Source organism: Myotis davidii, unplaced genomic scaffold (assembly GCF_000327345.1).
Source record: "Myotis davidii unplaced genomic scaffold, ASM32734v1 scaffold705, whole genome shotgun sequence".
Lineage (NCBI taxonomy): Eukaryota > Metazoa > Chordata > Mammalia > Chiroptera > Vespertilionidae > Myotis > Myotis davidii.
The window spans coordinates 1,626,313-1,639,906 of NW_006296405.1; the positions used below are offsets into that span (position 1 = coordinate 1,626,313).

Below are 13,594 nucleotides of genomic sequence, written 5' to 3' on the forward strand. Positions count from 1 at the left end.
TTAATAATCCTATCTAATAATAGACGAACATGGTAATTGACCATACCTTTGCTAAACCTCCCATTGGCTAATCAGAGTGATATGCAAATTAACCGCCAACAAAGATGGTGGTTAATTTGCACACATAGGTGCGAAGAGGTGGAACGAAGATTGAAGGCGGCTCCAGCCTTCTTGAGCAGCAAAAAGCTTAAAGGTAGCCCTAGTCGGGGCAAAGGCCTGGGTCCCAGGGGTACAGGAGAAACCAGTGCCGGCAGCCAGGGGAAGGAAGACCTATTGCGCGAATCTTCGTGCAACGGGCTTCTAGTATATATATTAATGTATTTTAATTGATTTCAGGGAGGAAGGGAGAGGGAGAGAGAGAGAGATAGAAACATCAATGATAAAAGAGAATCATTGATCGGCTGCCTCCTGCACCCCACCCCCCCTTCTCCCCCCGGGATGGAGCCCACAACCCAGCATGTGACTTTGACTGGAATCAAACTTGGGACCCTTCAGTCTGCAGGCTGATGCTCTGTCTGCTGAGCCAAACTGGCTAAGGCAGAATATGGATATTTTTTAAGGTAAAGCTGAGAGGATTTGCTGATGGATCAGATGTGGGGTATGAGAGAAAGAGGGGTCAAAGAGTCAAGTCTGAGTCCAAGGGTTTTGGCTTGAGCCACTGGACACATTTACGGACTTGTGGAGTACTGCTGTATGCTTCACATTCTGTCTGATGCTCATCACATCACTGAGGGAGGGGTGGCATGTATTAGAATGAGGGTGAGCTGTAAGGGTTTTAATTGTAGAAGCATTCCTTCCTCTTTCCTAGACTTTAGGGATACTCAGGACAGGCACCTGATGTTACCCAGAACATATATTTAGTTTAGTTCCCTTCTGTCATCAGACTGTCTCTCTAGTGGCTGGTTTAGGGCTCTTGACTGATGATGATCTCTCCTCCTTACTGTTCAGGGAGTAAGGCATGTCGAGGCTTCGGCTATGTCACTTTTTCTATGCGGGAAGATGTTCAGAGGGCCCTCAAGGAGATTACCACTTTTGAAGGCTGCAAGATCAACGTGAGTGTTGCCAAGAAAAAACTGAAGAACAAGTCCAAGGAAAAGGGGGGAAATGGTGAGTTTCTAGTAACTGAAGGGAGTTTCTTCCAGGGTGAAGAGGAAGTGGAATGGCAGGATGAGGGTGTGGGAATCTCCTAAATTTAGAGCTTCCTGAATTTCGTTTTTATATCCAAAATTATCCAATGTATTTTGTTAACTTCTAAGTCTGGGAAATCTGTGGCCTTGGTGTTGTCATACCTGCCCCTGTGGTAAATGCCGTCTGTTGCTTGTAGCTTTTTCCCTGTGCTGTCCTGGGCCTCAAGATGGATGGTTTTGCAGCACACTTACTCCATTCTCTCTCATTGTTTTTAGAAAATTCAGAGTCCCCAAAGAAGGAGCAGAAGCCTAAAAGGGCCAAAGTGGCAGATAAGAAAGCCAGATTAATTATCCGGAATCTGAGCTTTAAGGTGAGTGACAGAGAACACTAACACTGCCTATTCTGAAAGCTGTTGGTCACGGGTGGAACTCCTCACCCGATGGTAAATTGGGAATGAACCTTAGCCTTGTTGAATTCAGAAAATGGGCCTGTTTAAACAAGGACTTAAGACAATAAGGGAAGATGCTTCCTGAGAAAGGGTGGGGAGGAAAAGCTCTCTAATATTTGTCCTTTTTGCTTCTTAGATACAGAGCAAGATGTCTTCTATTTAGAAATGTTTGTCCTAGTTTCAAAAGTAAAAAAGGAGTAAAAATATTCAAGTTCTTCCTAATGAACTAATCTAGTAATTAATGTTTCATGTTTACTTGCGGAGATAATCTCTCTTTCTTTCTTTACTTTTGTCTTCAGTGTTCAGAAGATGACTTGAAGACCATATTTGCTCAATATGGAGCCGTCTTAGAAGTTAACATCCCTAGGAAGCCAGGTAGTAGCAAACCTTCATTGGTATGGATTAGATTAATATTATTTAACATAATGGTCTTTTTCTATATTACCCTTGAATTAAGCACCATTAGAACTAGAAATGCAAGGTTCATGTCATATTCTTTGTGAGCCCTAGATAATGTGATATGTATAAAGTATCAGGCACAATAATAAAAACTCATGTAATAGTGCTTTACATGAGTATTTAAGTTAGGTATTTTTAGTTTAGGTATCCCCTGAACTAGTTAGATTTTTAGTAGATCAGAACTAGTTTTAGAAGACAAGTTACAGTTTGAGAAAATGCATTGCTCCAAGCCCAAGTCATGGTGTACTTAATAGGAGGACATAAGTTTTGGGCAAGGGCCTGGCTGGTTGGCAGGATTTGGGCTATATATTCTAGCTATATATTCTTGGGTTTGTTGGCTTTCCACCTGCTGCTTCTAACATTTTGGTACATTTGCACACAGATGGAAAGATGCGTGGTTTTGCTTTTGTTCAGTTCAAAAACCTCCTAGAAGCAGGAAAAGCTCTTAAAAGCATGAACATGAAAGAGATAAAGGGTAAGTTTTCTGTACCCATACCATTGACCTAGATATTTCTGGTGTTTGGGTGAATTAGCATAGTACCGCACTTGCTACATCTTCAAAAGGTATTTGCATTGTTGAGAGTCTCACTGCTAATATAGAAGCTATTTTGGTGAAATATTCCTAACATTTGACCTTAGGTTAAACTCAAAAGAACCCATGTCATTATTCTCTTTTTTATTTGGTAATGAGTGTTCTTTTAAATCTCTAATAAAAAGATGTCCCTGAAATAATCATTGATGGATGCAGGTTGTTGTCTAGGGGTTATAAGATTTGTAGGTTTTTCCCTCTTGGTTATAAGCATTATTCAGCATCTGTGGGCTAGTAAATTGACCATGAGGCTACTCTGGGTATTGATTTACCAGGTAGTAAAGAAGGATTGGCTTAGAGATTTCCTACTTTCTGAGTATGGTGCAAAGTATTCTAAAATGCCAGTTTTTCTTCTTTTTTTAAAAAAATTATATTTTTATTGATTTCAGAGAAGAAGGGAGAGGGAGAGATAGAAACATCAGTGATGAGAGAGGATCATTGATTGGTTACCTCCTGCACACCCCCTTCTGGGCATGTGCCCTTGACTGGAATCGAACCTGGGACCCTTCAGTCCTCAGACTGATGCTCTATCCACTGAGCCAAACTGGCCAGGGCTGTTTTGCTTCTTGCTAACTGGAAACTTGTTGGTCTAACTGGAAGCAATGTTCTAATTATTTTTTTAAATTATATCTTAATTTAAAAGGCAGAATTTATGTTCACTGATAAAAGAAAGGTTAAGGTTTAAAAAGAATAAACAGTTGTTAGGAGTTTTATTTTAGGACCACTATTCTTTGATGAATAAGAAGCCATTTATAGGAGATAGAAGTGTTAAAAAGATGTTACTTTTCTGTCTCACAGGTCGGACAGTAGCTGTGGATTGGGCTGTGGCAAAGGATAAATATAAAAGTACACAGTCTGCCTCTGCCCCAGGTAAGATGTGGTGATGCTGCTTAGGAGGGGTTGTATGTTTTGGGGTGAATGTGGAAGCAACTCTATAATAAAAGTATGTATAAGGGAACTTGCTTGTCAGGGAGAATATTGGGCTGGAGATACCAAAAGCACAGGATTGCCCCCAAAATGAGACTGAGTAGTAAGAAAAATTCTGAATACCTTCTGGCTCAGAAACCCAGAGCTGTCTGTCAATTCATATTGTCCCGTCTGGTGACCTGGTCCCAAAACATAGGATCTTCTTTTGTTTGTTTGTTTGTTAATCTTTACCCGAGGATATTTTTCCATTGATTTTTAGAGAGAGGGAGAAACACACAGAGAGAGAAACATCGAAATGTCTCTCACATCAATTGGTTGCCTCCCAGAGGGACCAGTGCGGGGATTGAGCCCACAACCAAGGTACATGTCTTTACTGGAATTGAATCCTCGACCCTTCAGCCTGCAGGCCAACACTCTATCCACTGAGCCAAACCAGCTGGGGTCCAAAACATAGGATCTTTTGAGTCTAAGCCCACTCCTGGGTGTGGAGTGAGTGGTGGGTCTGAGTTCATTGTTCCCTCTACTTGCTGTCCTTTTTCAGCCTTCATAGTAAGAAATGATGGAACATTGCTGTAAGTAAAAATAGGGGAAGTTAAAACTTGTGTTTTACTTAGAAAACAATTGGCTTTCAGGCTACCCAGAGCTCGCTGAGATTAAAGTTCATGGTTGGACTGAACCATGCATTGTGCTGGCTGTGGTGCAGGATGGTGGGCTGTTTGTGAAGGCTCAGTTGCTGCTTCTCTCATTCTGAGCCAGGTAACCTTCAGGCGTTTGATGAATGAATGTGACAGCCTCCAAGGGAATCTCAGTGATGAACTTTTTTTTTTTTTTCTTTATACTTCATACAATAAGAAAAATACATGAGATTCTGTAAAACTAAAGGAACTAGAAACTTGATGGTATTATTTACTCTTAAAATAACCTAATTTTAGATACTGAATTAATTTCTAACTTTCTTTACTTCCTTGTTTAGGTGAGGAGAAGCAACCTGAACCTAAACATCAGAAATTAGATAAAGTGAATGGCAGGAAAGAAGAGGTTATGAGAGAGGAAGAGGATGATGATGGTGATATGGAAGAGGAGGATGATGAAGATGGTGATGATGGTGATGATGAAGAGGAGGAGAAGAATAAAGAATCAAAGGTGACCAAGCGTGTGCAAATTCACAAAAGGTAAGCCGCTTAGCTTGTTCTGAGACAACAATGGAAAATTCAGGATGGTCTCTGTGGGGGAAAAACGGGTTTTTCCTGTCCCCATCATTGAGGCATTGACGTGTGTAATAGAGTTGGATAGCCCCCTCTGTCCGCCCAGGTCCTTAGTTCTAAACTGTGCCATTGCAGAGCAGTCAGGAGACCGGTGCCCTCAGAAAGCAGTGAAGAGGACCATTCCGATGAGGACAGCGGCCTGGAGGACGGTGATAGTGTTGATAGTGGAGAGGACCTGGCTCAGAGTGACACCCACACGGAAGAGCAGGAGGATGAAGGTTTGCTTGGGATTTTCAAATTTAAATTACTACTGAGAAATGTGCATCAGTGCAGGTTTAAATAGGCCTCTTTAAATAGGACCCTAAGGTGTTTTGTCAAATTTATGTTAAAACGCTGAAAATGAAAACTTTGTATTATTTTGGTTTTGTTTTTTAAATGAGTTTGGAGTGGTGTTTGAGGGTTAAGATTCCTAGGGAATTTAAAATGTAGCTTAATTCTGAGGCACTACCTCTCTCTCTTGATGATCTCTCTAATTATCCAGCCTCGAATGAAAATTGGATAAACAGGATATTGCATCTAAGACCACGGTGGATTTTAAACAACTCTTTTGAGTTGAGAGGGGGATAAAGGATTTCTTGGGGCATTTTGTAAAACTGTAACCAAATGCTGTTGCTATGTTTATCAGGAATGTTGGGTAAACTCAAAGCATTTATTGAGGGAAGTAGGTCATTACAGGATGAGGAGTGGCCAATAACTGGTCCTTTAGTTTGTCTGGATGGAGATTTTTGTTTACTTATCAGGTCGCTCCCTTCTGCTTCCTTTTCTGTAAGGCTGGCCTGCCGGTTGGACCATATAAGAAATCTGAAGGAAAAAGCTTTTTTCATGAGGAGAGAATGGTAGATACCTTAGAATCAAAGAAACTTTTATACTAAAGGGACTATGAGACCTTGCATTCTACAACCAGATTCAACTGTCTATTACCTTTCTTTCACTTGAAAAAATTATGGGACTAATACATAATAATGAGAGAACATTAATAAAAAATATACTGCAGAAGAGTATTGCATAGAAAGTAAAAGTTCCTCACCAATCCCTCAAGTTGTTTCTTTTGTATCTTTCCAGAAATGTTGTGTGCATATATAAGCATGTATATCTATTCTTAGAAACAAACAGTGAGTCTCCCTTATACCCAGATTCTCAGCCACGTAGGACCCTTCCCCAGAGACAACCAATGTTATATGTTTCTGGTATAGCTAAAGGTAATTAATACCTTTATGGGTAAAGACATACACATATACAATATAGTGTACATTATATGTGTGAATATGTGTTTTTTTTTTTTTTTAATTGGTTGGACAGAGCCAAATAGTGTTAACTTTCAGTTTTTTGGTTTTTTAAAAAAATATATTTTATTGATTTTTTACAGAGAGGAAGGGAGAGAGATAGTTAGAAACATCAACGAGAGAGAAACATCGATCAGCTGCCTCCTACACATCTCCTACTGGGGATGTGCCCACAACCCAGGTACATGCCCTTGACTGGAATCGAACCTGGGACCTTTCAGTTCGCAGGCCGATGTCTATCCACTGAGCCAAACCGGTTTCGGCAATTTTTTTTAAGTGTTCTATGTTTTATATTTCTAAAAAGTTTACATTTTCACAGTAGCTTATGGGACTCTATTTTTTCCTCATATCCTTACTACATTGGATTTTATCTATCTTTTTGGTTTTTGCCAATCTGTTGGTAAAAAATTGTATCTAATTTCTTGTGCTGTTTTTCTTTAATTATGGGTGAGCTTGACAAACTTTTCATGTATATATTGCATATCCTTTGTTCATTTTAAATTGATTTTTTCCTTATTGATATATGCAATATCTTTATATATTTAAGAAGTTAGATTTGTTGTATGGCTTACACTAGTATTTTTCAGATTGTTTTTTTGTTTGTTTATTTTAGATGTACAAGTCTCAAAGAAAAAGAAGAGGAAATTACCCTCTGATGTGAATGAAGGGAAAACTGTTTTCATAAGGTATGCCTTTTTACTTTTTTTTTTAAATATATTTTATTGATTTTTCACAGAGAGGAAGGGAGAGGGATAGAAACATCGATGAGAGAGGAACACCGATCAGCTGCCTCCTGTACACCTCCTATTGGGGATGTGCCCTCAACCAAGGTACATGCCCTTGGTCGTAATCGAACCTCGGACCCTTCAGTCCGCAGGCCGATGCTCTATCCACTGAGCCAAACCGATTAGGGCTGCCTTTTTACTTTTAAGAACTGCTCTATTTGTGTTGCCGTCATATGTTTCTCTTACCTCCCTCTCTCCCTCCCTTTCTTTTCTCTTCTCCTTTTTTTCCTCTTTACTTTTTTGTACTAGTTCTATTAAGTAGACCAGAAGTTTGATGCCTCTAAGACCATTAACACATCTGGCTCTAGGAGCACAGCAAACAATGAGAAACATAGAATCAGAACCATATACAGAAGTATTTATGCAGAGGTATCACATGTTGTCCTTTGTTATTTTTTTATTTTTAGAAAAATTTTTCCCATTGATTTCAGAAAGGGAGGGAGAGAGACATAGAAAACACCAATGATGAGAGAGAATCATTGATTAGCTGCCTCCTCCATGCCCCCCACTAGGGATCGAGCCAGCAACCTAGGCATATACCCTTGACTGGACTCGAACCTGGGACCCTCCAGTCTGCAGGTCGACACTCAATCCACCGAGCCAAACCAGCTAGGATCTTATTTAGATTTCATTCTTTGTACTTGGGGTGGCATCATTTGGAACAAATCAATTCTTCAACTATGAGAGATATCCTACTTGCTGGCCTTTGTTTTAATTTTTTTGTTTCTTAATACGTTTTTATTGATTTCAGAGAGGAAGGGAGAGGGAGGGAGAAATAGAAACATCAATGATACGAGAGAATCATTGATTGGCTGCCTTCTGCACGCCCCCTACTGGGGATCGAGCCCAAAACCTGGGCATGTACCCAAACTGGGAACCAAACTATGACCTCCTTGTTCATAGGTCAATGCTCAACCAGTGAGCCACACCAGCGGGGCACTACTGGCCTTTCTTTTAAGGGGAGTGTTAGAGTGGGGTGACACCACTTATCTCAAACAATTTCTTTCTTCATGCCTAACTTCTTAAGTAGTGTCCGTAATAAAGTAAGACATCCCATCTGTTTTCTAGGGAAACTGAGGGAGAGAGTTGGATGGAGATGGGTTTTATTTCATGTTCCCATTGCTATTTTAGTCCTGACTGCAATAGATTGGCATTTTCAGAAGGTTGGGATATCTTTAGCACACCCCTAATATGCTTTCTTGTTCTTTCTTAAGCACCAGTGTGCAGGGTCATTTGAATCTTATTTGAGAGACTAGGGGCCCAGTGCATGAATTCGTGCACCTTGAAAGGAACTGTGGGCTGCAAGGCTGTGATGGGCACAGGGGCGGGTCTCAACCCATCCTCTGCGCACCCCCCTTCCCTGGCCCCTCCTGCCACGACCCCGCTCCCACCACCGCTGCTCCCACAAGCTGACGGTGCTGGCCCCACCCATACCCACTGACGGAGTGATTGGGGCCGGCGCCAGCAGCAGGTACAAGCGGGGCTGGTGCCATCAGCAGGTGCGAGTGGCAGCTGCTGCCCCAATCGCCCTTCAGGAGCAGGGGACAGTGGAGAAAGCCCTGAGGGGCAATTGGGGCCAGCAGCCGCTACTCGTACTAACTGACGGCGTTGAGTGATCGGGGGCCAGTGCTGGGTGCCAGCAGCAGGTGCGAGCGGCGGCTCAGGCGGCAACAGCGGGTGCAAGTGGGGCTGGTACTGGCAGCGGGTGTAAGCGCTGGATGGGACCATGGCACATAGGAGCAAAGAATTTTCTCACTGCTGCCAACGCCCACCATGTTCTGTGCGCACCCCCTGGTGGTCAATGCACAGTTCGGTTGTTCCACAATTTGGTCTATTTGCATATTAGGGTTTTCTATATATATATATATACCAGGTAGATGTGTATTTTATCCTCTTGCACAGTCTTCTGAGATTGTTTTTATTATATAAGTAATTTATGTTTAATGTAGGAAATTTAGGAAATGTGCAAAAAGACAGAAAAACATTAACCTTAATCACTACTCAGAGAAAACCCACACACATGCCCACATCATCCTAAATATTTACAAATATGAGTTTAGCCTATGCATGCTGTGTTATAACCCATTTTTTCTTTACAGCATGTCTCTCCATAACTTCTTTTTACTGTGTTATATGGAATTGCCATATAAATAATTTTGTACTCTCAGAGGATTTTAACAGGAAGGAAGAAACATCACACTTAGAAGCCTATGATCTCAATACCAAGTATACTGTTTATACATCATTTAAATTAACAAAGAACTTAGGAAGGTAAAGGGATGAAAGAAAGAAAACTATGTACACGATGAGGCATATTAGAAGAAGTAATGTAGCTAGGATGTGTCTTATTGCAGAACTTTTTTTTGTTTTTTTATACATTTATTTATTTTAATTGATTTTAAGAGAGAGGAAGGGAGAGGGATAGAAACATCAATGATGAGAGAGAATCATTGATTGGCTGCCTCCTGTACGCCCCCTACTGAGGATTGAGCCCAAAACCTGGGCATATGCCTTGATTGGGAATGGAACTGTAATCTGGTTCATGGGTTGATGCTCAACCACTGTACCACACCTGGGCCTGAACATTTTTTTTTTTTACCTCAGTTACTCCATAAGATAGAATCATTTATGGAGTTGTTAACTGAGTTTAAGAGAAGTAAAACTGTAGATATTTATTTTAAATATTATTTTATTGCTCTTTCAGAGAGAGAGGAAGGGAGAGAGAGAAACATTGATGGGAGAGTGAAACATTGATCAGCTGCCTCCTGCATGCCACCTACTGGGGATTGAGCCCAAAACCAGTGCATGTGCCCTGACCAAGAATCAAACCGGAAACCTTCGCAGTGCATAAGATGATGCTCAACCCTCTGAGCCACACCAGCCAGAGTCAAAATTGCAGATTTTTATTTAGGACTTTTTCTTACCCCTGGAAGGTTGTGCATAGCTGGGGAAATGAGGACTCTACACTGTGTTGAAATTTAGTAGAACAAAATCTCCTTCCAACATTTTTTAATCCCATGGAGAGAAATACGTAGTTTTGTTTTTTGCACTTAGCCACAAAACTTTACCATTTTTGTTTTTGAGTTACTTGGAAGGATTTTCTTTTTTATAAAAAATTTCTTAATTTTTTAATTTTTTAACAGTTGACATTCAATATTATTTTATATTACAGGTAGTTTCAGGTGTACACCATAGTGATTAGACAATTACGTAATTTACAAAGTTATCCTCCTGATAAATGTACCCACCTGTCACCATAAATAGTTATTACAATATTATTTATATTAATTTTTTACTTTTAAAAAATATGTTTTTATTGATTTCACCTTAAGAAGTTAAAAAAATAGCTCTAGCCAGTTTGGCTCAGGGGATAAGAGTGTCGGCATACGGACTGAAAGATCCTAGGTTCGATTCCTGGTCAGGGCACATACCTGGGTTGCGGGCTCAATCCCCAGTAGGGGTTGTGCAGGAGGCAGCCAATCAATGACTCTCTCTTATCACTGTTTTTTTCTCTCTCTCTCCCTCTCCCTTCCTCTCTGAAATCAGTAAAAATATATTTTAAAAAAAAGTCGTTAAAAAAATAGTGGGGCATCGTCAGAGAAAAGACCCACTGCCACCTCCAGCAGAGGTCCCAGAACTGTCCAGAGTCAGAGAAGGGAAAGGGAGAGAGCAATAGAAACATCAGTAATGAGAGAGAATCATTGATTGGCTGCCTCCTGCATGCCCTCTACTGGGGATTGAGCCCACAACCTGGGCATGTGCCCTTGACTGGAATCGAACCTGGGACCCTTCAGTCTGCAGGCCGACGCTCCATCCACTGAGCCAAACTGGTTAGGGCTTACAAAATTATTGACTGTTACCCCTATGCGGTACTTACATCCCCATGACTGTTTTGTAACTACCCATTTGTACTCTAATCTCTTCACTTGAAGGATTTTCTAACTTCTATAAAATTTTAACTGAAACCAAGATTTCACAGCAACACTGAGAAGAAAATGGCTAATCAGAGAGAGACACACACATTTGAGTGTTTTGTTTGTAATCAGGGAAAGTAATTTTGGCCAATTTATTGAAAAAGCAGGTTTGTTGGGTAAATGTTAGGTTGGCTCACAGAATGGTAGTTGTCAAAGAGCAAACTTTAAGAATGGGATGAGACTCTGGACAGTTCTGGGACCTCTGCTGCAGGTGGCAGTGGGTCTTTTCTTTGACGATGCCCCATTATTTGTTTAATGTCTTTTTTTAAAAATATATTTTTACTGATTTCAGAGAGGAAGGGAGAGGGAGAGAGAGAGAGAGAAAAACATTAGTGATGAGAGAGAGTCATTGATTGGCTGCTTCCTGCACAACCCCTACTGGGGATTGAGCCCGCAACCCATGTATGTGCCCTGACCAGGAATCGAACCTAGGATCTTTCAGTCTGCAGGCCCACACTCTTATCCACTGAGCCAAACTGGCTAGGGCTATTTTTTTAACTTCTTAAGGTGTAACAAATTCTGTAGGATGTATTAATGTAAATGTACAACTCAGTGAAATTTTTCATATGTATATACAAGGTTTGGCAAAACATGTATATGCTCATATACATTTGTGTATGTATATTTATATATATGAATGTATACATGTATCCATGTACCCACCACCCAGATCAAGACATAAGTTTCCTTTGGGTGGGACACTGCTGTTTTGAAGTGAATCTGCATCTACAGCTTCTGGTCTTTGTATAACTCTGTTCAAGTTTTAAATTCCTGGAGAGAGAATCTGATTGACAGAGGAAGGTCAAGGGGCAGAGTCACATATCAGAAACCTGGCCATTGGAGGTCTCCCCTATTAGTGTTATTCCTCAACAAGGCAGAGTGGTCTTGAGCAAGGGAACCACTCCAGTTGGTGTCTAACTTGCTCATTTTGTAACCAGAACATGGGATCTTTTGTAATTTACCTTTCTTGTGATCTAATTGTCTTCCATAGAAACCTGTCCTTTGACTCAGAGGAAGAAGAACTTGGGGAGCTCCTCCAGCAATTTGGAGATCTTAAATATGTCTGCATTGTCTTACATCCAGACACAGAGCATTCTAAAGGTATTTGTTGTCAGCTGGTCAGGCCCTAGAAGAGTGAAACTACTGCCATGGGCACTGAGGGGTTCACATTCAGCCCAAGTTTCTGTGGTCCATAGAAGCACCAAAGACATTCTGAGGTTGTCCTCTATGAGGTCAAATTCATGCAGCATATTTCATGCACCTGCCAGCCATAATTTTGTCTAAGCTTTTTAAGCCCTTGTTTACTTTAGGGTAATGAATTCCATTTGTTGTTCTTTGAATTTCAAATGTGATAACATCTCATGGGTATTAATTATTCCACATTGCTTGACATTACTGGGATCTTTTTAGTTGCGTTTCTTAGAGATGGAAGATGATAGAAACTTTGTCGCAGTGGTAACAAAGAAAGAAAACCTATGTAAGAAGGGTTCTGCTGTAGATTTTTTTTCTTAAAGCTATTTATTTGAGTTTCCAGGGTTGACCATTCCTCATTTCAATATATTACTTTTCATAATCTTTGATTTCATCAATTGCAGTCATTCTTCTAAAGCAATTCTTTTTTAAAAAAAATATATTTTATTGATTTTTTACAGAGAGGAAAGAGAGGGATAGAGAGTTAGAAACATCGATGAGAGAGAAACATCGATCAGCTGCCTCCTGCACACCCCCTACTGGGGATGTGCCCACAACCAAGGTACATGCCCTTGACTGGAATCGAACCTGGGACCCTTGAGTCCACAGGCTGACTATCCACTGAGCCAAACTGGCCAGGGCTGCAATTCTTTTTTTAATGTGGTTTTTTTGTTGTTACTTCTCACCCAAGGATATTTTTGCATTGATTTTTTAAAATATATTTTTATTGATTTCATAGAGAAAGGGAGAGGGAGAGAGAGAAACGTCAGTGATGAGAGAGAATCATTGATTGGCTGCCTTCTGCTGCCCCACATGGGATTGAGCCTGCAACCCGGGCATGTGCCCTTGGCCAGAATTGAACCTGGGACCCTTCAGTCCACAGGCCAACACTCTGTCCACTGAGTCAAACCGGCTAGGGCTCCATTGATTATTAAAGAGAGGGGGAGAGACAGAGAGAGAGAAACATCAATATGAGAGATACATGGATTGGTTGCCTCCTGCACATGCCCCAACCAGGGCCTGCAACCAAGGTACATGTCATTGACTAGATTGGAACCCTGGACCCTTCATTCCATGGGCCAATGCTCTATCTGGCTAGGGCTCTCTCTCTTTTTTTCTTTTTAATCCTCACCTGAGGATTTTCCATTGATTTTTAGACAAAGTAGAAGGGAAGGGAGAGGGAGGGAAGAGAAAAGAAAGAGAGTGAGAAAGATTGGTTGGTTGCCTCCTGCACACATCCAGAACAGGGCTGAGTATTGAACCCACAAACGAGGGACATGCCCTTGATTGGAATCGAACCCATGACCCTTTGGTCCAAGGGCTGGTGCTCTAACCACTGAGAAAAACTGGCTTGGGCATTTAAAAAAAATCCTATCTAATAATAGACAAACATGGTAATTAACCATACCTCCATTACGCTTCCCATTGGCTAATGAGGGTGATATGCAAATTAACTGCCAACCAAGATGGCGCCCAGCAGCCAGGCAGCTTGAAGCGAACATGAGGCTTGCTTGCTCCAGTGACGGAGGAAGCCAAGGTTCCCCA

General features: G+C 41.0%; 1 protein-coding gene across 1 annotated transcript in view; it reads left to right on the forward strand.

The window, feature by feature from the left end:
* RBM28 (RNA binding motif protein 28) overlaps positions 1–13,594 on the forward strand; it is a 31,957-nt gene that overhangs the window by 1,889 nt on the left and 16,474 nt on the right. The window contains exons 2-10 of the mRNA XM_006771401.2: positions 949–1,107; positions 1,404–1,498; positions 1,876–1,951; positions 2,418–2,510; positions 3,423–3,494; positions 4,525–4,723; positions 4,892–5,034; positions 6,713–6,785; positions 11,850–11,959. Of these exons, the coding sequence (XP_006771464.1) occupies positions 949–1,107; positions 1,404–1,498; positions 1,876–1,951; positions 2,418–2,510; positions 3,423–3,494; positions 4,525–4,723; positions 4,892–5,034; positions 6,713–6,785; positions 11,850–11,959 (1,020 nt within the window). The remainder of the gene's footprint in view (positions 1–948; positions 1,108–1,403; positions 1,499–1,875; positions 1,952–2,417; positions 2,511–3,422; positions 3,495–4,524; positions 4,724–4,891; positions 5,035–6,712; positions 6,786–11,849; positions 11,960–13,594) is intronic.